Raw genomic sequence first — 25461 nt, 5'->3', positions numbered from 1 at the left:
AGTGCCGCTCCTCCCCTCCAAGCCCATAGTTACCTATGGGTTGACTGGAGCCCCCACCGCCCCCCCCCATCCGCGCCACCCGTGCCCCAGCTCCTCAGCTCTGCTTTGGCCTCCTGTGCTCAGCATCCTTTCCCAGATCCCGATGGCTTATGGGAATGCTGCCCAGGCACCTCAGAATCTTACACTGTCAGCCGGGAGCAAGTCTTCGAGTCCTCCTTCCCGCTGTGCTTTCTCAAGTGTGGGGCAGGCCTACCTGCTTGGTGCCCCACTAAAGTAGGCTGATTTCCCTTCCGGTCTGGGCATAGACGGACCTGCAGGCTTCCAGAAAAGACAGCATGAGATTGCCCCCTCTGTCTGGAACCAGAGAACTTCTGCTTCACTTGCAGCCTCTGGGTGGTGACGTCTTCAGTCTCAGCCTGAATAGCAGGGTCGGTCTGGGGTGCGGGGAGAGGAGCTGGCCTGGGCCTGGGGAAGCTGGTGGGGAAAGGTGTTCCCCCAGAGCCGCTCTTCCTGATGTGCGCCTGTTTCTGCTCAGCGACCAACAGATGCGCGGAAAGACGGCTTCTCTGAAGAGCTCTGTGTCCTGCTCAGAGAAACTAGCCAGGGTTCAGGCACCCCTGGACTCCAGGTGAGGCCCCTCCCAGTCAGGTAGGCCTATGGATTGGGGGTGGGAAGCCCTCAGGAGGACCTTAAAGTAAGGGGCAAATAAAAAAGAGCGACATCTTGCCATTTGCAATGACCTGGTGGGAGCTAGTGAATACTAAGCTAAGTGAAATTAAGTCCGAGAAAGACAGATACCGTATGACTTCACTCATAGGTGAAATTTAAGAAACAAGTCAAACAAGCAAACGGGAGAAAAGGAGAGAGGGATGAACCAAGAAACAGACTCTGAACTCCAGAGAACACGCGGATGGTCACTAGCGGGGAGGTGGGTGGGGCGTTGGGTGACGCAGGTGGTGGGGATGAAGGAGGGCACTGGTGATGAGGTGACTATGGAAGTGTTGAATCACTATCTTGTACGCCTGAAATGATATTGCACTGTATGTTAACTTGCTGGCATTTAAAGAACAACTTAAATAAAAGAAGGGGGCAAAGGGGTTAAAGAAGGGGCAGAAAGGGGACCTCTGCCCCTTGCCTCTTCCACCCGGCCCTGTCCCAGCACTCGGGACCCAGCAGAGTCTAGGCTTCTCAGGTTACCAGCCTCCTCCCTGCCCACCTGTCCTCAGGCCAACCTGGCTTTTCCAGCACCACCGCCTCTCCCTCAGCCTCGGGAGGGTCAGGTGAGTCTGCTGAGCTCCAGGCTGCGGGGAGGAGGCTGCAAGGAGGGCAGTCCTGCCGGGACCATGGCCCACGGCCAGGCCCCGGAGCCGTGAGTCTGACAGCTCCACCTCACCCGCTCCCCAAACTGGTCCCGCTCCCCAAACTGGTCCCGTCTCTGGTCTCCCGCTCACCTAGCCTCGGGTCTACTCCTCTGCCTAGCCTTTGGCCAGAGAAGAGGGAGAGGGTTTTTGATACCCAGGGGTGGGCAGCCGCTGAGCATCTCTGGGAGCTGGAGGCAGGAGTGCCCTTCCCCAGGGCTAAGCTCCGCACCCCCTGTCACCTGTCACCTTGCTGTGGCTCCCAGAGAAAGGCCGCGGTCTTCAGCCTCTGGCCCAAGCTTCTGGCCTGAAGCCAGGGCAGACCTGGCACCACGGATGTACGGGCAGGACTCGAGGGTTCCCTGTCCCTGGAATGGAATGTCTCATTTGCAGTCTGCACTGGCCAGAGGGCTTGAGGGGCGAAGAGATAAAGAAGTGTGGCCGAGAAGGGGTAAGTGTGTGCAGGCCGCCTCTTCACTGCCCACCGAGGGAGGGGTTCTGGGCTGCCGGAATCGGGGCTGTTGGCTCCTTGGCCACCACGGCCTGTCACCAAGGGAAACCTGAGTGAGTGTCCCCTCCCGGTTGGGGGTGGTGCGTCACCCTCAGGTCATAGGCTGCCCATCAGGACCTCCTGTTGCCATGTCACTGAGAGACAAGCTATGCTTGGAACTCAGCCTTTCAGCCCTGCTGGCTCTTTACCACTGCTTTGTGCTAATTCCCCGGGGGCCCCTGCCCACCCCCACCCCCCGCCGTGGCATTATTTCCTGGTAGCTGGTGCAGGGCCCCCTTGGTGGCGGATCTCCCCAGGACTTCTCAGCCCCAGCTTGTATGTTTGCAGACACTACTGAGTAAATACAACCAACAATACCACAAGCTGTTTAAGGACATCCCCTTGGAGGAGGTGGTTCTCAAAGGTGAGCTATCTCCTAGGTGTGGCTGGACAGGTGCCTAGAGGGCCTGAGGCCCAGATCTTCTCCTCCAGAGCCTCCAAGGCACAGTTTTGATATGGGAACTGGCTGCCCTTTGGATGTGGTTGCGCCCGCTTTCTTCAAAAGTCTGAGAAGAGTGGGCAGATCGGGGATACGAAATGGAATTTATGAAAGTTTTCTTGAGGCCCTGTTCTGCTCTTAGCAATGGCTGTTCTTTCCTGCTTGGACCTCTCAGTGAGCATGGGAGAGCATTTGCACAACGAGGCCCTCTCTCCAGGGCGGGGCAAGGAGTTCTGCCCGAGGGAGCGAGAATCCATGCTTTGGGAATCCTTTGAAGCATGAGTGGAGGAGGAGGAAAACTCTAGTAGTTTGATGGGCTTGGGTGGGGCAGTCAGGACTCTGGAGAAGGACTCAGGGTGCTGGTGGAATGGGTGGTTTGGGGCCTGGGGTCGGGAAGGGGGATTCTGAGGCAGGCAGTCCCTGACACTGGGCTCTGGACTCCCGAGTGTGAGGACGCAGGCCCTGGGCCTTCAGGGTTGGTTTGCTCATGGCAATCTTCTTTCCTGCAACTTTCCAGTGTGTTCCTGCGCCCTCCAGAGAGACCTCCTTCTCCAGGGCCGGCTCTACATCTCCCCCAACTGGCTCTGCTTCCATGCCAGCCTCTTTGGCAAGGATATAAAGGTAGTAATAATGGGCCTGTGAGGCCCCAGCCGGGAAGAGACAGGATCCCTACCCTGTGGGCACCTGCTGAAGCCCCTCACTGGGAGGCCCCCCACCTGATCTCCTTCCAATGCAGGGCCCCAGTCTAGATTCCACAGAGCCTAAAACAGTTCACAGCCAATTCATTTGGTCTGTGGGCGCCCCTGCAATGCCTTCAGGATCAGAGCGGGATGTCACACTTCGGGGAGCCATAATTGTGGCCAGGTGGTAGGTCAGGGAACTCCATTACGGAGTATGGCGTTCACCAGCACCACCATCCTTGGATTGGATTATCCATCCTGGATAATAGGGGGAGAGCCCCGAGCAGTGTGTGCTGCCAAGGCTGGCGCAGGGTGGTGGGACCTCTGGAAGGGGAGCCTGCGTCAGAGAGTGGAAGGCTCACATATTCTCCCACATAAGGCAAGGCTTCTCCATGGTGTCCATGCTTGGCTGGGGCTCTGTGCAGGAAGCAAAGGGACCGTGTCCTTGGGGGTGAGTCCTGAGAGAAGCACGCCTCTCCTCACTCAGGTGGTCATTCCCGTGGTGTCTGTCCAAATGATCAAAAAACACAAGATGGCGCGGCTTCTTCCCAATGGCCTGGCCATCACCACCAACACCAGCCAGAAGGTCAGTGAATTCCTGGGCCAGCCATCCCTGGTTAGTCTCCTGTCCTATCCCCCAGAATCCTGACTCTGGCACTTTCTCTGGTCTGTTCTTACCCCACCCTTTTCTGTTTTCTTTCTCCGTCCCAGTACGTCTTTGTGTCACTGCTTTCCCGGGACAGTGTATATGATATGCTGAGAAGGGTCTGCACACACCTCCAGGTATGGAGTTCTGGGGCAGGAGGTGGGCCAGGGAGGCTGCTCAGGCCTAGGCCAAGGTCCTGGGACAAGGCCGTTGGGGGTGGTTGGCCGGTCTCTCCAGCATAGGCACCAAGGACAGGGAGAGGGGAGTAACGGGCTCAGGCCTAGTGTATCTGAGCTTGTTGTTGGACTGGGTCTCTATGATTATGAGCATGTCTCTTGGAGGCCAGTGGCCGCTGTTGTACTCCCTCATTGTGCTCCTTCAGCGTGCAAACAGAAGCACGTGGCTGCTTCCTAGTAGGCCTGCAGCTCTCTTTGGCCCATGGTGAGGAAGTAGGGAGGGGCAGCAGCATGGGGAAGTATGTTTCCTTGGATTTGCCCTCTGCTCCAGCCTTAACTCGGGGACTTCTGCAAGCTCTGGGAGCTAGGCTTCATCCAACCCAAGGGGGCTTATTTGGAGGTAAAGCTCTCTTGGAGAGTGCTAACACCTCCTCACTCTTGACCGTGGCTGTTCCTCATGGACAAGTGACCCCAGCTCCCTTTCTTCCTTAGCCTTCCAGCAAGAAGAGCCTGAGCGTAAGAGAATTTCCAGAGGAACCTGAGTGCGAGTCCCTGGTGAGAGCTGAGACTGGAAGCAAAAGCTGCTGGCATGAGGGTTCTACGGCTCAGGCTTCAGGGCCTCCTGGGCAGTGGCCCACAATGCAGAACCGGGGCTCCAGGCTCAAGAGCCAGGGGCCATACTATGGGGTCCCCTAGACCCGACACACTCCACGCCATGAGCAGCCACTAGGTCCTGGGCAGATCTGCTGACTACCTGAGTGGAAGAGTTGCCCAGCCCCCAGAACACTGCGTAGGGCAGAGCCCAGAGCCAGGCAGCGCCGAGCCGGTGACCTATCCTCTTTTGTTTAGCAGGGACAGGAGTGCCTTCCAGGGGATAGAGAGGTCCTCAGGGAAGAACTCCAAAGGCTATCACTGGAGAACTCGGACTCATTTGAGATTTGCCGAGGTCCCAGCAGTCCCAACAGAGGTCCCAGTTCTGGGTAGGCAGAGCTGAGTTTCTACAACAGTGATGGAGATGGAAATGACCCCAGGGTGTTTGAAGTCTTCTTCACTAACCATTAAGCATTTAGCCAAGCATACAGTATGCACAATACTATGCAGGCGATAGAAGGTGCTGTTCCCATTTTTGTTGATGGGGACCCTAGGTACTCCTGCTAAGGTCAGTGATGTACTTAGGGTTTGAGTCCAGATTAGGAGGACTTATCCCATTTAAGATACATTGTGCCAAGCTTTCTTGGGCTCCGCAGATCTGAGCACGTATCTGGGTTAGCTCACGTCTTAGATCCCGCTGTGGTTCTAGACCAGCAGTCTTCAAAGACATTGTTCCCTGGAAGAATGGCTGGTCCCAGCAAGGGACCTGATGAGAGACACACGTGGTTGCTATGGCAATGGTTTCCCTCCTTCTGGGTACCTGTCTTCATGCTCACTAGATATCCAAATTGGTAATATCTGGGGAAAAAACATTTTTTTTATATTTTATTTTTATTTATTTGACAGACAGAGATCACAAGTAGGCAGAGAGGCAGGCAGAGGGGGGTGGGAAAGCAGGCTCGCCGCTGAGCAGAGACCCCGATGTGTGTGGGGCTCGATCCCAGGACCCTGGGATCATGACTGAGCCGAAGGCAGAGGCTTTAACCCACTGAGCCACCCAGGTGCCCCAATATCTGGAAAATTTTTGATAAACCTAGTGTGGGCCCCTTAGGACATGTGACATCCCAAGGGTCATAGAGAATTTCATCTGCCTTCTCTGCAGGAAGTCCTCATCCCTGAGATGAAGTGGAGAAAAGTGTGCCCTGCCTCCAGGTCCCTGTCCCTCCCAGACGATATCCCTTGTATCCCTCGGGCATCCATGGACTCCACGGACAGCTTCTTTCCCAGAAAGCCTCCTGGGTCTGGTGAGCTCAGCGTGCTTGTCTATGACAACTGCTTACACAGACCAGGCTTTCCCTGCCCCTACTACTGCAAAGAGGAAAAATCACAGCCAGCAAGGCTTCTGAGAGCTGTTTCTTACTTAATCCAAATCCATAAGGGAAAGCCAAGCCACAAGCCTGAGCAGCTTCGGAGAGTGGGGGGAGGTGGGCTTGCTGGGCTGGGCTCCTGCCTCCTGCCCCACGAAGATGCCTAATTGCTCTCCCATCACAGAGAATGACGTCTGTGAGGAGGAGAAGCTGGAGGAGGAGCCCAGGAGCGACGGGAAGCTGAGGCTCTGGGATTACCAGCTCCTCAAGGTCATCTTTGTGCTGTAGGTGACTACATTGGGGATGGGGGTGATTAAACTCACCTGGGTGGCTGGCTGTTTGGAGCAGGGGCCTCTGTGTGTGGGGAGGTCACTGGCCAGAGCGAGGGGAAGGTCCTAAGTCAACTGAAAGCTCCTGGGTGGTGTCTGGAGGTTACCTGGCAGGCCCTTCTGCAGCAAGACTAAGTGTCTCCCGTCTTTATTCATGCACCCCTGTAATTTAGGGGTAAGGCTGTGCAGTAGGGAGGGGCAGGGTAAGAAGCTGTTGAAAAAAGGAAAACGTGCACAGGATTGGGGAGGGGGACAACTAACAAAATTGAGAGGGCCATCAGATAGACTAGGGGAGAGCCATAGCCTTCCTGCACCCACATACAGCAGTTTCTGGAACCCCAGACTTGTCTATAATTCTGCCTAAGGACCAGCAGAGGGGTGAGCACGGTGGGGCGTTCAGTGAACAGCCAGCTCCTGGTGTCCCCTCATCTTACCTCATGACCTTCCCCTGCTTCTGCTGGCTGAGTTCCAATGGTCAGACTCAGCATTTTCTGGGAGAGTGGGCCTACCACCTTAGGGGATAATCTTGGTGGCCTTGAAGAGGAGGCACAGGACCAAGGTGGCTGGTCAGAGGGAAGGTGGGCTCAGTTTAAGGACCCAGAATTCCTGCTGGGCTTTGAGGACACCTCCATGGGGATGAGTCTCAGGACCCCCACATGGCCCCTGGACACAAAGATGTCCAGGCCTGAACGTAGCCGAGAGGCAAAGAGTTCTTTAATTCTTCCAGTTGCAGGAAGTAGCTTTGTTCCCATTCCTGTTTTTGGTGAGTTCCTAAAAATGTCCTTTTTCCAGGTTTGATATCCTTGTCTCTCTTTCTCCAGGATCTGCTTCTTGGTCATGTCCTCATCCTATCTGGCATTCCGCATCTCCCGGCTGGAACAGCAGTTATGCTCCCTGAATTGGGACGGCCCAGTCCCTGGGCACAGGTGATGTCCTCTCTCTTCCCAATGCCTCGGGGACTGAAGGTAAAGGACAGGAGCCAATACCTATGGCCAGGCTGCGTGTTGTCCTGGCTGGAGTTGGCCTTGCCCTTGAGCTGGCTTGACAGCTCAATCTGCCAAGCAAGGTTGGACCGAGCTTGCAGGGTACACAGATCGCACCCTGACCAGCTTGACCAGCTCTTGCTGGCAGGGTGGGGTGGTGGTGAGGGGAGGCAGAGAAAGGCTCTGCTGACCCGTCTGTCTGCTTTGTAAGCCCCTTCTCTGATCTGGGAATCTCTCGTGTGTAGGTAACGGCCACCCCGGCTTCTCCAAGAAGAATGCTCTGGGTGCTAAGGTTCCACCAGTGACTCCTGTGGTTTATGCTGCTGTGCTGAGACTGAGTAGGAAGGAGAATACTCCAGATCCTTCCTCCTCCCCCGGCTCTTAGCCCTCCTGTTGACCAAGCTCCTACAATTTGGGGACTCAGACGCAAAGCCAGATTCTTGGAACAGGCCGAGAAATTCTGTACACTAAGCTTCAGCAAGCACTTGGAAAAAGAAAATTAACTCGTTCCTCGGAAACAGTCTGGCACAGAGACAAGAGCACTAGGAGACACCCAAGGGACAAAAGGCCAAGTTTTGGTACCTGGAATGCAGCTGTGCACGGTCACGCGGCTCACTGCAGGAGTGGGACAGAGGCCCGAACCCAAACCACCAGTGGGGCTGTGCTCTCTCCCAACACACCATGCTCTCGCTTCGGCCCCTGAGGCCAAGGAGCCTGGGAAAGTGAGGGGGAAGCTATGAAGGAGAAGAGGAGGGTGTGAGGGGAAGCTAGGATTCCAGCCAGAGGGGAAGATTCACGCCCTGAGCTGAGGCTCTGTTCTGGGCCCTCAGGAGGAGGATTGGCTGAATCCAGAGGACAGTATTTGCAGCAGAGGATGGTGGCAGGGGCTGTGAAGGAGGGCAGAGGTCCAGCATTCTGGGTCCTTTGCTGCCACTTCCTAGTGAGACAGGTGGAACAGGCCTTGATCACTGTGGTCACAGACCTGGTACTTCATCTTCCCCTGTGTGTTCCAACAGTCTGAGGTGTCCCAGGCAGGAAGTAAACGAATGGCGAGTGACCCCCACTGGGTATGGGGGGAGGGGAAGGTCAGGGACTTTGATTTGAGCTTTGTACTCCCTGCCTGACTGCCTGAGGGGCCATGACCAACAGCAGCCTGTTGGGGAAGTGTGGCTGGGCACCTGGGCACGATGGTGTCAGGCCGTCACAGAGCTCCCTCATGTCACCTGAGTTGCAGGCTATGGGGGAAGGTCCTGCCCTCCATGAATAAGGTGGGGGTGTCCAAGGTGGGTCTGGAACAGTGCAGGGACCAGGTCAAGGGGTTCTCTCTGATACCTCTGGGGACAAGAGAGGTAGGGGATGCGAGGAGTGGACACAGTGGTAGCTTTGCCTTAGAGATTCCTCCATCTCTGCCAAGGCCTCCTGTGTTCTAAACAGCTCTGCTGTGCCTCAGAACTCTGCCTGCTCTCCCTGGGACTCCAACATGCTAAGACAGTGCCTTTAGGGGTTCCAGAAGGGCCTTAGTGAGGAGGTCAAAAGTCAGGCAGAGTCGCTGGTGATGGGGTGAGTGTGTCAGAAACAGTCACTGCTTTTCCTTCTTTCATACACCTGAGAGGTGAATCAGGGAGAAATCCAAGGGGGATTTAGTTGTCGTGGAACTGTGACTGTCTTGCTTATGGCAAACCCAAATGAGGATGTGAGGGATGGTGTCTGTAGGGGACAGGTCCCTAAGTGCAGACTAGTGGTCTCTCTATCCTCCCGCTGCTGCGGGTTCCAGGATTAAGCTTAGAGCCTGCCTGGGGGGTTGGTTGGTACCACAGCTGTAGGTGGCAGGTAAACTCATATTCCTTTCTCCCCACAGCACCACAGTGGAGAAAACCCCACCCTTTTGTTGGAACGAGCCTCCTTTATCACCTTTATATCATGTTTTCAGGGAAATAACCCCGCTTGCCCCAGTGTCTCCCTGCCTTGGTCCTTGCTGGAGGGCAGGGAGAATCGGTCCATTCTCTGAGCCCTGCTAGGTTGAGTCCCAGGCTCATGAGAGGCCACCAGAGGTGCCACGTCATGGGCAGCTGTGCGCACATGCTGGTGAGTCTGGTCTCCAGCACGCCCCAGGCTCAGAAAGGGCAAGAGCCATACTGCAGGGTAGGCAGCTCTGGAGGTCCTCTTGGGTCCAGGGGTTTCAGTGGTGGGAGTGTGCCTGTCACTCTGGAGGGCCCTCTGTCCGTTTCTCCCTTTTCTTCCTCAGCCTGGTCCTCTGGGGCCAGTGTCCTTTCTCCCGAGCGCGTTTATAAACTACGTGGACTTATACAGACCTGCTTGTGGAGGCTGACATTCCTCTGATTCCCCGAGAGATTGGTTCAACTATCCTTGGGTTGTTCCAGCATGGCATTAGCCGCTGAAAATATTTTCAAATACAAACATTTGATTTTTCTAGTGTCCTGTGGTATGGAAAGTTCATTTTTATCTTTTGACGACACACCGAAGGTACTTGTGCTGACATACTTGGCACGAAGGAGACTGACGGAGCCCAAGTCAGCCCCAGCATCTCAAGTGCTCTGCAAATCTCACGAGGCTGTAGCCGAGCAGCCTCACTGCTTCTGGTGTAATGGGAAGGGGAAGAGCGGCCACAGCAAACCTCTGTGGCCTTCTGCCTCTGCTGGGTGGACACCGAGAAGGCTTCCCTATTTCTCTTGGGCAGCTCCAAAGCCATGTCCCCTATTCAAATGGTACTGTTCTTCTGACTCAGGAATTCAAGTCTGGAACCCTGAACCCCAAGCCAGAAAATCCCCGTGTCCTTTTGTATGACATCAAGCCTAGATTGGGGAGGTTAAGTTCCAATTTGGGCCACATTACCTTTCTTTTTCCCTAGGATGACCCTTCTAGTAGTGATTCATTCATTCAGCAAATACTGAGCCCAGACCCCAAGCCAGGTACTATGCCAGGCACCAGGGATAGAGCAGTGAGCATGTCAGGCTGTCTCCGTGTCCCCATGGCACTTCTGCTCCATGTAAACAAGTTCCGAGTAGACATGTAAACAAGCAAGGGAAATGCAGATTGTGCTTCGGTTCCATGAAGGGGAGAAATGGTGGTATGAGAGTAAATGGGGAGTTGGCTGTAGGTGGATGGGCAGGAAAGGCTCTTTGAAGTGACACTGAGATTGGTGTTAAGGTATGAGGACCCAGCCATGGGTCCATTCTTTGGTTCCGTTCATTGGCATTTCATGGCCATTGGCATGGTCCATTCATTGGCATTTCATGGCCAGTGGGTCAGTAACTGCAAAACCTAGGAGAGAATGCATTTGTCTCTTCTGCGCAGAGAGACTCAGCAGGACTTGAGGAAACTGATCAGGTGGGAGAGTGATGCGGAAAGACGTTGGAGAGGTCAACACCAACAACACACAAAACCAATTAGAAAGTGTGTAAGGAACCCAAAGGATGTTTCTCTGAAGAAGAGACACAGATGGCCAACGGGCATGCGTAAAGATGCTCAACACCGCTAGTCCTTAGGGAATTCAGAACCACAGTCAGGCACCACTTCACACCCATTAGGACAGCTACTCTCCAGCAGAACACAAGTGTTGGTGAGGATGTGGGGAAAGTGGAGCCCTTATGCACTGCAGGTGGGAAGGTAAAATAGCGCCGCCATCGTGCAAAACGGTACGGCAGGTTTTCAAAAAACTAAAGGCAATTGCCATAGGGTCCAGTACTACCACTTCTGGCTGTCTCCTCAAAAGAGCTGAAAACCAGGTTTTGAAGACTTATCTCTCTGCACACCCATGTTCAGAGCAGCATTACTCAAATAGCCAAAAGGTGAAAGCATCCCAGGTCAGGTGTCTAGTCACCAAAGAATGGATAAACAAAGTGTGGTATATGCATACCATGGAATGTTATTCATCCTTAAAAAGGAGGAAAATTCTGACACATGCTATAGCATGGATGAACTTTAAGGACATTTTGCCAAGTGAAATAAGCCAGCCACAAAAAACAAACACAGGGGCGCCTGGGTGGCTCAGTCAGCTGAGCCACTGACTCTTTGGTTTCAGCTCAGGTCATGATCTCATGGGATCGAGCCCCGCATTGGGCATTGTGTTCAGCGGGGAGTCTGCTTCTCCCTCTTTCTATGTCCCACCCCTGCTCTCTCTCTCTCTCTCTCTCAAATAACTAAATAAATCTTTAGGAGAAAAAAAAAAGACAAACACAGTATGAGTCCACTTACATGAGGTCCCTAGAATGGTCACATTCATAGAGACAAAGCAGAATGGTGGTTGCCAGAGGCTGGGGGGAAGGGAAGTGAGAGTTACTGTTTAATGGGCATGGAGTTTCAGTTTTACAAGACAGAGTCTGGAGACGGTGATGATGGTTGCGGAACAATGGGAATATACTTGACACAATGGGACTATACACTTAAAAATGATGAAGATGGTAATTTTTATGTGTATTTTAACACACACACACAGAGGCTGGAGAGGTAGGCAGGAAAAGGGAGTTTGGATTTTATATAATCCCTGGGTACTGCTACTCAGATCTGAAAGTTTGGTCTGTAGGATCAGTGGTTGCTGAAACCAAATGCTTTCTTTTGCTAGAGGAAGTAAACAGGTGAATGTAACATGCAGGAAAATATGGTGGATGATCTACAGACTATACCCCCTTTCCATTATTCTCTGGGACTGGCTTATAGCAGCAGCATCACAGAGAGGGCATATAATCTTTATAAATTTAAAGTTGAAATGAGCTAACTTCATAAGGAAGAAACAATTGCCTTAAATTTGAAGAAACTGGAGATATATAGATACAGATATACAGATATATAGATATATACATTGCAGGAGCCTGGGTTTAACAACATGGGTGTAGCCAGACAAGGCAGAATCATGGGAGGAGCAGGAGCTCTGCTGAAAAGGGCATTCAGAAATGAGGGGAGCTGTGGCAGAACCATACCCTACAGGGGGCCTTGTGAGTAAAAGACTGCTGCCATCCCTGGCCCCCAGCCAGCCAGCCTTGGCCCTCCTACCTGGTGGCCATGGCACTGGGACGCCTGTTGAGCTGGGTGAGGTCATGAACCTGGGCTGCTCCTCTCGCTGGGCTGCAGAAGCAGGGCCTCCTAGGGTAGAGAAGCTTTGCAGAGAAAGCTCTTAAGTTTGCCTTAGGCGGGGACTGAAGCCAGATCTCCAGGCTGGTCTCTTTGAGGGGGAAGAGATGCCATCTGGCCACTAGGTGGCAGCAAAGTCCAGCAGTAGCTGGAGCTGCAGAGGAGAGAAACAGACTTCACTCCCCTTGGTCAAAGAAGGGCCCCTGCTGCCCACTTGTGGGATGAAAACAAGCCAGGCCTAGTCCAAGTCCAGTGCATTGCCTATCCAGCAGCAGAAGGGAAGTTCTGGCAAGCTCCTGTGGCCATTTCTCCATGGTCTCCTTCCATTCTTTCCCTTTTCCTTTCCGTCTTCTTTCATGGTAGGGGGCGCGGTTGGTGGCAAGCAGAATGGAACACCATCCCGAGGGCTCTTCAGACCTGAAGGTCAGGCCAGTAAGGAGGCAGAACTGGCAGGTGTGAAGAACCAGCATGTTTTGTTTATGTGTGGGGGTGGATGCAGGAGGAGGCGGGTGGTGACATCAGCTTCTCTTCCAACAAGAGCATAGAAATCCCAGTTTTCCCCTTGACCTGCCCTTGCTGTAGAAAGCACCTTCTCTTAGGGCACAGAATTACAGACACCCGGCTCCAGCGAAGTGTGATCTTAGGAGGCCACAACACTGCTTCCTCTCCTACCTTCATTCAGAGATGAGGGGCTAGACCCCAGAGGACAGAGGATTCAGATCTAGAGGTTTAATGCTGCTTTGTCCACCGAAAGTGAGAGGGAGGGAGCTGTATAAGCCTCTGAAATGATAATCCAGAGAAACCCGGGTGCATTTCCCTGCGTGCCTGACCTCCACAGAGCCAAGGAGCACCTGGCGCCCAGCAGGCCCAGCTTGCCGGGCCGCCTTTGCGTTGGCAGGGCTCCTTGCCTTCCCGGAATGTGTTCCTTCTTGTTTGCCACTCAGTGCCTGGCCCAAAGCCAAACCTGGGCTGCTCGGAATACCAGGCCCCACTCCCTTCTCTCACAGGATCTGAGACAAGCCTCTCTTCCACTTGGGGAAAGGCCAGGACCTCTCTGCAGCCTCATCCCGCTGGTGCCCACTTCTCTAGTGATATTGGAGCCTCCAGTTGCTGAGAGCAGAATCACTTAGGGAGGATGCAGCTGGGACCCCAGCAAAGCCGAGGGTGCCGTACTGACATCCTATCCTATTGGCAGCCTTCTAAATTGGGCCAGAGTGGGCAAAGTGTTACTCATAAGCTATTCATTAACTTGTTAAAGGCAGAAAGGTTGGCTTAGGCACCACTTTGAGAAAATGTGACACCCACTGCTCCTGGATTCGCTCTAGCATGAAGGCGTGTTAATTGGTGTAGAATTTCTGATGCAAGTTTTTCTCTGCTGCTAGTTCCAAAGACCAGCTAGTCTGAATGCATGCTCTCTTCAGTACGTAACTACTATTAAAAGATTTATTAAGCACATTCTGAGGGCTCCCGATTGTAATCTTCTATAGATACTATGATACCATAATTTTCTGAGCACTTAACTGGGTACCAGGCCCTGTACAAGGTGCTTTTTATACTCGTCTCATTTGACTCTCAAGACAAGAATCTCTCGATACAACAATATAGTTTTCACACCTTATGCTGTGCGAGGCCTTTCAAGACTGAAAGGCTGGAAATACAATATGGCGCCCTTCAGCGAGTTCACTGAGGAAAGAAGATGGAGGGAAGAGCTATATGACAGTGTAAGACGTGTGAGCCCATGAGAAGTCCAGAAGGGAGTGCTACAAAAAGAGACCGACTCATTGGCAGAGGGGCGTGCAGCACGTGTGGGCTTCAAAGAATGAGTAAGGTTTGGATCAGAGAAGAGACGTGGGGAGGATCCTCGCAAGGTACGTGTGTGAGGGAGGGATAACGTCGGTAAAAGGATGACGGTGTGGAGGCTGGTGAAGATGAAAGCTTGTGAGGAGTAGAGCTCCTGCTGGGGAAGGAACACATAAGTGGGCAAGAGGGATTTAAATGCCAGGGCGAGAAGGAAAGATCTGAACTTTCAGACAATGAGGAGCTACTGGAGCTACTGAAGCTTAGGAGGAAGGGTTAGATAAATTTGGTGGTTTAGGAATACTGGCTTGGCAGTGGAGTGCAGAACAGATTATAAGTCTGGCAGAATAGTCTAGATCATGGTTTCTCAACTCCAGCACTACTAATATTTTGGGCCGCCGAGTTCTTTGTTATAGGGTTATTCTGAGCCTTATAGGATGCTTAGTCACATCCTCGGCCTCTGCCCACCTCAAGCCAGTTAACAGCCCCTGCCCCTTGGTGTGACAACCAAAGACATCTTCAGATGTTGCCAAATGTCCCCTGTGGGGCAAAACTGCCCCTGATTGGGAATCACTGGTTTATTTTTTTTATTTTTTTAAAGATTTTATTTATTTATTTGACAGAGAGAAATCACAAGTAGATGGAGAGGCAGGCAGAGAGAGAGAGAGGGAAGCAGGCTCCCTGCCGAGCAGAGAGCCTGATGCGGGACTCGATCCCAGGACCCTGAGATCATGACCTGAGCCGAAGGCAGCGGCTCAGCCCACTGAGCCACGCAGGCGCCCTGGAATCACTGGTTTAGATGGCAGATTAGGGCTCGGGCCTCAGAATACTGGCAGGTATTTTCACAACCATTGTGTCAGGAGATGACAAAAATAAAAGTGGTTTCTTTGCCACAGGAAATTCATCATCAGTGCCAAAGACCTTAATGGCCTGGAGAAAAGAGGTCCCAGAAGTAGATCATTTTGCATATTAGAAGCCTCTATAGGATACTCCAAAGCTACAGATAATGTGTTCTACACTCATTAGCCAGAAAGTAGCTGATACCAAGATTTTTCTCCCCACCTCCTACCCCCAAATCCTATATTGCTCAACAGCCATTTCACGTAAGGAATGCCCAATCTGTCTGCAGGCAGAGAAGCTACTTATCTGTATTTTCACTAGGTTTGCATTCACTTTTCCAAAATTTTGTTTTTAGCAATAAGTAAAGTCGAAGGGTAGAGCATAGCCTGCCAATGAAGAGTTATGATTTACTGAGATATATCTTTGTCTAAAGGAGGAATCAGTGAAGTACAGCCCACTGGTTGGCTGCTTATTTTTGTAAATAGTTTTACTGGAACACAGCCATGCCCATTTGTTTATATACAGTCTCTGGCCACCCTAGAGCTCCCGAAGTGGAGGTTGCGTAGTTACAAGAGGGACCATATGAACTATAAGCCGGTAATATTTACTAATACTTAAGAAAAAGTTTGCTGGTCCCTGTTCTAAAGGAAAATGTGTGTGTTGTATGAAATTGTGAACTTAGATTCTCATTTTGTTGCAGGGGATGACAGATTTTCATTTGTATTTTCACTCAGATAATTATTATTGAGTGAGTTAAGCATTGAATGACTTAGGCATGATGCTGAATGCCTGGGATATATTAGTGAACAAGGTACAAAGAGCTCTTTAGCTTCATGGAGTTTGTATATTGTAGTGGTGAGTGAAGGAAGATAAGACAATAAGCAACAAAGATAATAAACTATAATAGTTAATTATAACAGTAAATTACATAGTACGCTACAAGGTGATTAAGTGCTAAAGGAAAAAGTGTAAAGCAAGAGAATTGGGATCAAAAATGCTGTTGAAATATTGCAATTAAAAAAGGACAATGGGGGCGCCTGGGTGGCTCAGTGGGTTAAGCCGCTGCCTTCGGCTCAGGTCATGATCTCAGGGTCCTGGGATCTAGTCCCGCAGCGGGCTCTCTGCTCAGCAGGGAGCCTGCTTCCTCTTCTCTCTCTCTGCCTGCCTCTCTGCCTACTTGTGATCTCTCTCTGTCAAGTAAATAAATAAAATCTTTAAAAAAAAAAAAAAAGAGGACAATGGTCATGCACTGTTGGTGGGAATGCAGACTGGTACAGCCACTGCAGAAAATAGTATGGAGTTTCCTCAAACATTTAAAAGGAATTACCATATAATCCAGTAATTTCACTACTGGGTATTTACTCAAAGAATATGAAAACAATACTTTGAAAAGATGTATGCACCCCTATGTTTATAGCAGCACTATTTACAATAGCCAAGCTGTGGCAGCAGCCCAAGTGTCCATCCATAAATGAATAGGATAAAGAAGAGATGGTGTGTGTATTATATACATATATTTACCACTATATATATGTGTATATATATATATACACACATATATATATACCATTATATATAAGATTCATAAGATTCCATATATTTGTGGGATATTACTCAGCCATAAAAAAGAACAAAATCTTACCATTTGCAACAACATAGATGAATCTAGAGGGTACGATGCTAAGTGAAATCAGAGAAAGACAAACACCATATGGTATCACTCATATGTGGAATTTAAGAAACAAATGAACAAAGAAAAAAGGAGACAAACCAAAAACAAAAACAGACTCTAAACTCTAGAGAACAAACAGATGGTCACCAGAGAGGAACTGGATAGGGGAATGGGTGAAATAGGTGTTGGGGTTAAGACTACACTTATCATGATGAGCACTGAGTAGTGTACAGAATTGTTGAAACACTATATTGCATACCTGAAATATACAACACTGTACATTAATTATACTGGGATTAAAAAAATAAAAGAGGATGATGGTTAAGGGAAGATCTGACTGAAAAGTTGATATTTAAGCAAAGATGTAAAAGAAGTGAGAGAATACACTTTGTGGGGCATTTCAGGCAGAACAGCCAATGCAAGAGTTCTTAGATGCCTGGTTTTGTTCAGTAACAGCCAGGATGCAGGTGGAGCTGAAGAGAGATAACAAGGGGGCACGATGAGGAAGTGAGGTCAAAGAGGTAATGGTAGGACAGGGCAGGGTGGCAGGGGATGGGGAGATCACAGAAAACCACTGGAAGAATGCTGGATTTTACTGTGAATGAAGTGGGAAGCAGAGGAGTGATGAGATTTACTATACGGCTTTTAAGAGGATCACCCTTGGCTGCTGGGGTGGGGAAAGGTGGAAGCAAGGGCATCAGTCTAAGATTTTTGTGGCAATCCAGATGAGAGATGATGGTGCCTCTTACCAGAGTGGTAGAAGTAGAGATGGTGGGAACAGGCAAATTCTGCATATATTCTGAAGGTAAAAACAAGAGCTTCTTTTTCCTGTCAAACTAGAGATGGAGTATAACAAACAGTCATAAGGATGACTCTGTGTTTTAGGTTGAAAGGATGGATAGAGTTGCCGTCAACTGAGATGGAGAAAGCCATGAGTGGTGCAGTTTGAGGAAGGAATATGCTAAGTTTCAGATGAGCTTTAAACATCCAGGTGGGGAATGTTAAGTGGGCAATACGCTATATGGGTTTGGCATTCCAAAGGGAAGTCTGGGAGTTATAAATCTGGGAACTGTCGACATAGGTATGGTATCTAGAAGCATGAAACTGGTTGAGATATTACTAAGGGACTGAACCTGTCCACAGAGGAGAGGATGGAGGTCTGAGCCCTGTGGGACACTGTTAATAAAAGATCAGGAAGTTAATTACCATATATCAAGGACTGACAAATGCTGCTAATAAATCATATATATATATATATATATATATATACATAAAATTTTATTTTTTATTTTTTTGCTATGTCTCAACAAAAGTATTTTTTCACTTGACTGCAACTCCAAAGTTTCCGACCTGGCAACTCCAAATAATCTAATGTTTAAGGGTCATTCTCTCAATATAAAAATGGCCCCAGTCCTACTTCCACCTACTGTGGGAAGTCCTGAGACTTCAATTCCCCTCAAGTGTTTCCAGGTTGCTTCTCTGTCTCCTGGGTCAGATCATGATGCAGCCTGCTTGTCCTTTGGCTATTCCCCTCTTGCCTGTAATGTGCCTGTCCTCCTCCTTCATTCCTTCAAATGACCCACCACCAAGATTGTTGGGTGTATCCAAATTGCACACAAGATTTAGAGTTAATGGAAGGCTACAGCACAAAGCAGAAAACAAACTCAAAGTCAGTGTATACAGACTGCTCACGGAAATGGAAAGCCATTCTCTACCATCTTGGGAAACTTCTCACTGGCCATCTCCAGCAGTCCCCTGCCTCCTGCTGTTTCTGGTGGACATCCTGTCTGAGTTCTTCTCATCAATTCTCCCTCCACTTCTTTCTTACTTTGGCCTCATTCTCTTTTTCTAGGGCATCCAATGAAAATTTGATTCATTTTATTGTTTGGAGTAACTGATTTCTCTTTGTATCCCCCTGACCCACTCAAGCCAAACCCGGGAGTTAACTTCTCAACCAAAAGGTCCATCTAGATATTTACCTCAACAAACAACAAACTTTCTAGAAGTATATTATGCCATACTCCTAAAATCAGAGAGGTTATTTCTTTTGAGAAAATAAAACAGAGGGGTGCCTGGGTGGCTCAGGGGGTTAAGCCTCTGCCTTCGGCTCAGGTCATGATCTCAGGGTCCTGGGATTGAGTCCCTTGTTGGGCTCTCTGCTCAGCAGGGAGCCTGCTTCCTCCTCTCTACCTCTTTGCCTGCCTCTCTGCCTGCTTGTGATCTCTGTGTGTCAAATGAATAAATAAAATCTTAAAAAAAAAAAGAAAAGAAAACAGGAAAAACCACTATCACTAACAAACATTATGGTGGTTAAGAGTACAGTTCTGGAATCAGTACATCTACATTTAAACCTTACTAAGTACTTACCTTTAGTTTTCTTATTTTTAAAATGGAGATAGTATCTACTGTACAGTTTTATGGTGATTATTAAATGGAAATCATATCAAATCCTTTTAAGTTCCTTGCACATAGAAAGAGCTCAATAAAAGTTCTTATCTTTAAAATTTCATGAAATAGCTTTGTGCAGTGGCAGTATCGTAGCCAATGAGGTTTATCTGAGGCACGATTATTGCTAATTAAAATTTCATGAAATAAATTTTAACAAGTATAAAACCCAATGTTGGTAGGGCTACGTGGAATTAGATTTAGGTTTTGTATTATATATTGTATATAAAACATACAATACATAGCACATATATATACTTAAAGATTTTATTTACTTATTTTAGAGAGAAAAAGAGCACAAGCAGGGGAAGAGCAGAGGGGGAGAATCTCAAGAGGGAGAAAATCACTCAGGGCTCAATCTCATGACAACCCTAAGATCAGGACCTGGACCAAAACCAAGTTGGATGCTTTACTGAGCAACATAGATGCTTCTATATTATATGTATATTATATACACATAAATATAAATTATATAAATTATATTATAATTATAATTTATATTTATATAAATTATAAATATAAAATAAATGTAAAGATATATATTATACTATGTAATATATTACATAATATAAATAATAATAAAAATAATAAAAAATAAAAATTTAAAATATATATTATATATAATATGTAATATATATTTAAAATTTTTATTCTTTATTATTTTTATTATTATATATAATATGTATCATATATAATATGTAGTATACATATTATATATATTATATATTTTTAAAATTATTTTTTATTAACATATAATGTATTCTCTATTTTTCATGGTACTATATGTTGATTCTTTTTTTTTTTTAAAAGATTTATTTATTTATTTATTTGTCAGAGAGAGAGAGGGAGAGAGAGCGAGCACAGGCAGACAGAGAGGCAGGCAGAGGCAGAGGGAGAAGCAGGCTCCCTGCCGAGCAAGGAGCCCGATGTGGGACTCGATCCCAGGACGCTGGGATCATGACCTGAGCCGAAGGCAGCTGCTTAACCAACTGAGCCACCCAGGCGTCCCTATATGTTGATTCTTTTGAGAACTCTCTGGCTATCTACATGAAGGGATAGAAACTGCTCATATGCTTTGATGTCCTAATTCCACTCTTACATTCCTCAAGGAGATAATCTGAAATGAAGAAGTTATTTATGAATAGTGTTTGTGACACTGCTATTCATAGCAACATCTGAACTAACCAAAAAGCCTAGCAGTTGGGCAATGGCTAAGAAAATCGTGACCTATTAACTTGAGGTAATCCTGTGTTGCTGTTAAATATAACAAATAGAAAATGATTTAGGGTGGAAATTTGTGAAATTTGTGAAAAAGCAGAATTAAAACTGCTTACACATAGGGCGCCTGGCTGGCTCAGCTGGTAGGGCATGCAACTTTTGTTCTTGGGGTCGTGAGTTTAAGCCCAATGTTAGATGTAGAGTTTACTAAAGGGGAAAAAAAAAAGGAAAGAAGTGCTTACACAGGGAGTATAGCTATGTAAAATGTGAAAATCTCAAGTCAGCAGATAAACTGAAGAGATGGCCACATTAGAGTTACATGTTTTCTGAGCTTCTTATTTTCTGTCAGGTTGCTTAAGTTCATCAACCTCCCTTCCCCCAAGATAGTTTGCTCTTATGCAAGCATGAAATGTTATGCTGATAACATGGCATTTTTAAAAAAAGATTTTATTATTTATTTGACAGAGAGAGATCACAAGTAGGCAGAGAGGCAGGCGGGGGGTGAGGGGTGGCGGTGGGAAGCAGGCTTCCCACTGAGCAGAGAGCCCGATACGGGGCTGGATCCCAGGATTCTGGGATCATGACCCAAGCCAGAGGCAGAGGCTTTAACCCACTGAGCCACCCAGGTGCTCTGATAACATGGCATTTTGATTCTTGCTGCAATGTCATGGTGCGATGGTGGGCCCTTTCTGATAAACTGCTTCTGTCTTTGCATCTTTTCATTCAACAAATAACAACCAGTGTCTATGTGCCAGGCACTATATTAAGCAGCAGGGATTCAATGATGAACAAATCAGACATGGTCCCTAGCCTCCAGGGCATTTACAGTTTAGTGGAAGAGTGATTTAATACCAAAAATTATACATGATTTGGGCACACTGAAAGCAAATAAGTCTGGTGCATCAGGGAAGATCTCCCTGAAGAAGAGATGACATAGGAGTTTCCCTGATGAAGAGCATGAGGGAATTAGAGGGGGAGATATCATTAAGTGGGAAGGCTTTAAGGGAAGAAAAGAATGGGTTATGTTGGAGGAACTACAAGAAAGTCTGCAGAGTCGGAGCACAGTAAACTAGGGCAAGGGTGGTCTAGCTTATAAAGATGTAGAAAAAGCAGGAAGGAGCCAGATTATGCTGAGCTTTAAGATATTGGCAGGACATAAAATGGACTAAGGGATGGAGAGTATGTATGAATACTGGAAGACTACCCTAGAAGCTATTGGGGCAGTCCAGATGAGTCTGGATGTTTGGACTATGGTGGTGGTATTGATGACAGAAATACACAAATTTAAAGGATATTTAAGATGTGCAATAAACATGATTAGGAGATTGATAGATATGGAATGTGTGAGAAAGAGACAAGTCAAGGATGATTCATAGATTTCTGGCTAGAACTTGGTGGGCAGGGGTGTCATTTCTTAAGGTAGGGAATGCTGATAATGAAGGTTTGATGATGGGGAAAGATGAGTTGAGCTTTAGGATTTGTTGGGTTTGAGTTGCTTATGAAATAGACAAGGAAAGTTGTCCAGTAAAAGGATATACAGGTAGAGTTTTAGAAGAGTTCAGGAGAGAAGTACAGGTCAGAAATGCCCTGCCCAAATTTATCACTGACCTGGGGCTTGGCTGGGAGAGCCTAGGAAGTATGTACAGAATGAGAAGAGGGCTTTTGGGACAAGACCCTGAGAATCTCTATCAAGTTGAGAAGAAACTTGGTAATAAGAAAGAGTGGTCAGAGAAGTACTAGGAAAACGAGGTATGACATCAATTAAAGGAAGAATGATTTGAAAAGGAAGGTTTAACTTTGCTAGGAAGAGTAGTAAAATAAGAACCATAAGCGATCTTATTGAGCATTTTTTGTACAGTGGTGGGAACAGAATCTAGATTAAAGTGGGTTGAGAAGTGGGAGGGCGGTGAGAAATTGTGACACTTTAGATTTGGCTGTTAAAGAGGAGGAAGGCAAAAGGTCAGTATCTAGAGGAAGACATGAATGAGATCATGCTTCTATTTATTTTTAAAGATGGAGAGATTTAATACGTCTGTACATTTAGATGCTGAAAGGAGCCAGCAGAGAAAGTGGAAGATGATAATGATTATGATGGTGTGTATGTGTGTGTATGTATGTATGTGTGCTGTTTGCATAGGTTAAGGGATTAGCCTTTCGCTGTGACGGTCATTGCAATAGGAGTGAAAAATGCTCAGAAAAAGGCTATAGCGGGGCGCCTGGGTGGCTCAGTGGGTTAAGCTTCTGCCTTCGGCTCAGGTCATGATCTCAGGGTCCTGGAATCAAGGACCACATCGGGCTCTCTGCTCAGCGGGGAGCCTGCTTCCTCCTCTCTCTCTGCCTGCCTCTCTGCCTACTTGTGATCTCTCTCTGTCAAATAAATAAGTAAAACCTTAAAAAAAAATTTTTTTTTTTTTAAAGCCATAGGTACAGCTAGGTTTGTAGATTTGGTGTCAGGAAAGCTGAAGGAGTTCACAATACTTCCTATTTTCTCTCTGACGTCGCAGAGCGCAGGAGGAGGTATGGGCTTAGCAGGTTTGAGGAATGAAGACTGAGGTAGCTGCACTGGAGAGCGGGTGTATGAGCCAGCTAGCAAAGCACAACCCACTGCAGAAAACCTTGATCCAGCTTGCTTCATGGGGAAAGGGCTTTCTTCCAAATACAGGATGCTTCATTTGGGGACACAGAGGGAAAAGAGCCGTAAAGTAATTCTTCTCTTGTCTTTCAACACAAACTGCAGGAGCTAAGATTAATTTTGTCCAGGATACTGGTAACTCCTCTACTGCTGATACCGAAGTTGGTTACCATTTCCTCTGACAATCCGACACAATCATTTCTCCCTGCCTAAGAAAACTTCCTTTACAAGCATTTAGCACCTGATCCTTCCACAGAGGATTTTGTCTTGTTTTTCCCTGCTTTTGTACCAAGTGCTCCTTCTGTGCTTGGTTTCATTTATATGAAATGAAATTCCTTTAAGTCCTCTTTTTTATGAGATTCCCCAGGCTACTGCTCTTGTTCTGCTTCCATCTTTCATATACGAGGGAATCTAAAAGGAAGTACAATGTAGGGCTTTTAAAATACATTAGATCAGTAGATCAATGTCGGGAGCTGATCCAAAAATGACCTAATATATAAAACGAAGCCTGTTATTCTAGAGGTTCTGCTACCTAGTAGTTAACTGAGATGAGAATTTCTCACTATTGCTTTCTGTGGTATGCAGGCTGAATTTATGAAATTTATAAAGTGAGGTGAGATTATTTAAACTATTCAAGCAAGGAGTTCTGGCCACCATTTCTGGCAGAGGGAGAAAGGAATAAGAAGAAGAGTGTGAGGAGGGAGATGGAGGCCCTGCGTGTGAGTCTTGGCTCTGTCATTCTCAATCATGTGACTGAACTTCTGAGTTGGTTTCTTATCTATGAAGAGAATAATGATAGCTGGCAACACATAATTACATGAGATTATATAAATATAATATGTAGTAACAGATATAAAGTAACTTGCACATTATAAAGTGATACAAAGATTAGTGTTGCCATTTTTAATCCTTGAATAGTTTTCTCTTTTGTACATAATATCACACCATTTTTTACACAGCTATTTAGTTGCAATATAGAACTAAATTTTCAGACTTGTTGCTAGATTTAAAATGGAACTGGCTAGTGAGACAGAATGGGAATAGGTTTTAGTGTATGCTTTACATATAATATTTAATCCTTATAGTACCTGCTTACACAGACTACTACTTTGATTTTGCAGATGAGGCTACTCAATCTTAGACCTGCCTAGGGCTACACTACACACTTATAACAGCTAGGGCCTGAATTTGATGAACATATTCATGCTCCTTCTCACAAGCACGACGTGTAAATTTCTTTATTTTCCCCTTTTCTGTTTTAAGCGATGGAAGAAAAAACTTAAACAACCACATGACTGAGAAATTCTACTTTGTCGTTTCGATGAAATATATATTAAATAAAACACATGGTCAATAAGGAAATAGTAAAAATTTTAGTAAAAAATAATAAGGTATGTATCAGAAATACAATCCACTTGTGATTTTTAAATTTTTTGGATCCAATTGGGACTAGGGAATATAAACTTTAATAGCTATCTAGCCAAAGGGGAGAAATATTTATAATTTGAACAGTATTAAACAAAAAGCTCACAGTGTATCTAAAACTAATGTAACATTGTCAGTTATACTCAAATTAAAAAAAAAAAAGAGCAGGCCCCCTTGGATTTATTTTTATTTTTGACCACTATCGATAGCTGGGTTTACAAATGGCGACTTTTCCAGATTCCATGAGACACAGGTTGGATAAGTCTGAATATAGTATGGAGCAAAACTTCAGGGTATTTGAAACCAGGGAGGTTCAGTATAGTAACTGCTCACTCCAATTCTAAAAACCTGCTTGCCTTTTGAATATTCTGAAACTGAGTTTTGCAAGCTGGATTCTTATGACTCTAAGAGAAAAGGAAACACAGTACCACAAAAGAGCTTTTTCGGGACGCCTGGGTGGCTCAGTTGGTTGAGCAGCTGCCTTCGGCTCAGGTCATGATCCCAGCGTCCTGGGATCGAGTCCCCACATCGGGCTCCTTGCTCGGCAGGGAGCCTGCTCCTCCCTCTGACTCTGCCTGCCATTCTGTCTGCCTGTGCTCACTCTCTCTCCCTCTCTCTCTCTCTGATGAATAAATAAAAATCTTAAAAAAAAAAAAGAGCTTTTTCCAATTTTGTATCACAAAGCATCAAAAGTATATGGTCTAGCAAGGGCATAACCTATGGCTATTAGAGTACCTAGGGACATACTACAGGTAAACTCTTAAAATCTCGTTATTTATAATGCTAACACTTACAAATGGCATACTCAAAAGTTTTATAGAAGACTAGCATGCGGCACAGTCCAACTGTGTTATGTATTTGGAAAAAAGGACCTCAGATTTTATCTTTTTTAAAGACTACTAGTTTAGTTCAAAAAAATAATTTATTTCTGGGATGACTTTTAGGGAGTCAGGAAAGATTGCTCTCATATGGATTGACTTGTAAGAGGAAGACAATCTGACATTTAAAGACATACTTACCAGAACAGCTTTTCCCAGAGAGACTCTGAGTCTTTCATAGTCTAGATACCTAAGCCAACAGTTACTGAAATGATTTTGCCTTATCTTTATCCACACTTAGGGCCTCAGCCATCTATGCCACTCCTCTTGCTGGCCTTCCCTCCCTATTTTACCTCTATGGCTGATTGCCAGCTCCTGATCTTTTATTTTCCTGCTCCCATTTTTAT

The 25461-nt window shown here is 47.2% G+C and overlaps 2 protein-coding genes and 1 pseudogene across 2 annotated transcripts in view; all 3 read left to right on the top strand.

The window, feature by feature from the left end:
* GRAMD2A (GRAM domain containing 2A) overlaps positions 1–9555 on the top strand; it is a 35114-nt gene extending 25559 nt beyond the window's left edge. Inside the window, exons 2-12 of the mRNA XM_044230661.1 lie at positions 536–628; positions 1752–1809; positions 2197–2272; positions 2865–2968; positions 3515–3613; positions 3739–3810; positions 4342–4404; positions 5603–5744; positions 5992–6091; positions 6958–7062; positions 7365–9555. Coding sequence (XP_044086596.1) covers positions 536–628; positions 1752–1809; positions 2197–2272; positions 2865–2968; positions 3515–3613; positions 3739–3810; positions 4342–4404; positions 5603–5744; positions 5992–6091; positions 6958–7062; positions 7365–7368 — 916 coding nt within the window. The 3' untranslated portion in view covers positions 7369–9555. The remainder of the gene's footprint in view (positions 1–535; positions 629–1751; positions 1810–2196; positions 2273–2864; positions 2969–3514; positions 3614–3738; positions 3811–4341; positions 4405–5602; positions 5745–5991; positions 6092–6957; positions 7063–7364) is intronic.
* Positions 9556–13774: 4219 nt separating this feature from the next.
* MYO9A (myosin IXA) overlaps positions 13775–25461 on the top strand; it is a 321690-nt gene continuing 310003 nt past the window's right edge. Inside the window, exon 1 of the mRNA XM_044231266.1 lies at positions 13775–14075. The gene's annotated coding sequence lies outside the window, so the exon portion shown is untranslated. The remainder of the gene's footprint in view (positions 14076–25461) is intronic.
* LOC122894811 lies at positions 19032–19186 on the top strand (annotated as a pseudogene).

The sequence above is a fragment of the Neovison vison genome, chromosome 13, assembly GCF_020171115.1.
Source record: "Neovison vison isolate M4711 chromosome 13, ASM_NN_V1, whole genome shotgun sequence".
Lineage (NCBI taxonomy): Eukaryota > Metazoa > Chordata > Mammalia > Carnivora > Mustelidae > Neogale > Neogale vison.
This window is presented reverse-complemented; position numbering and strand designations above follow the sequence as displayed.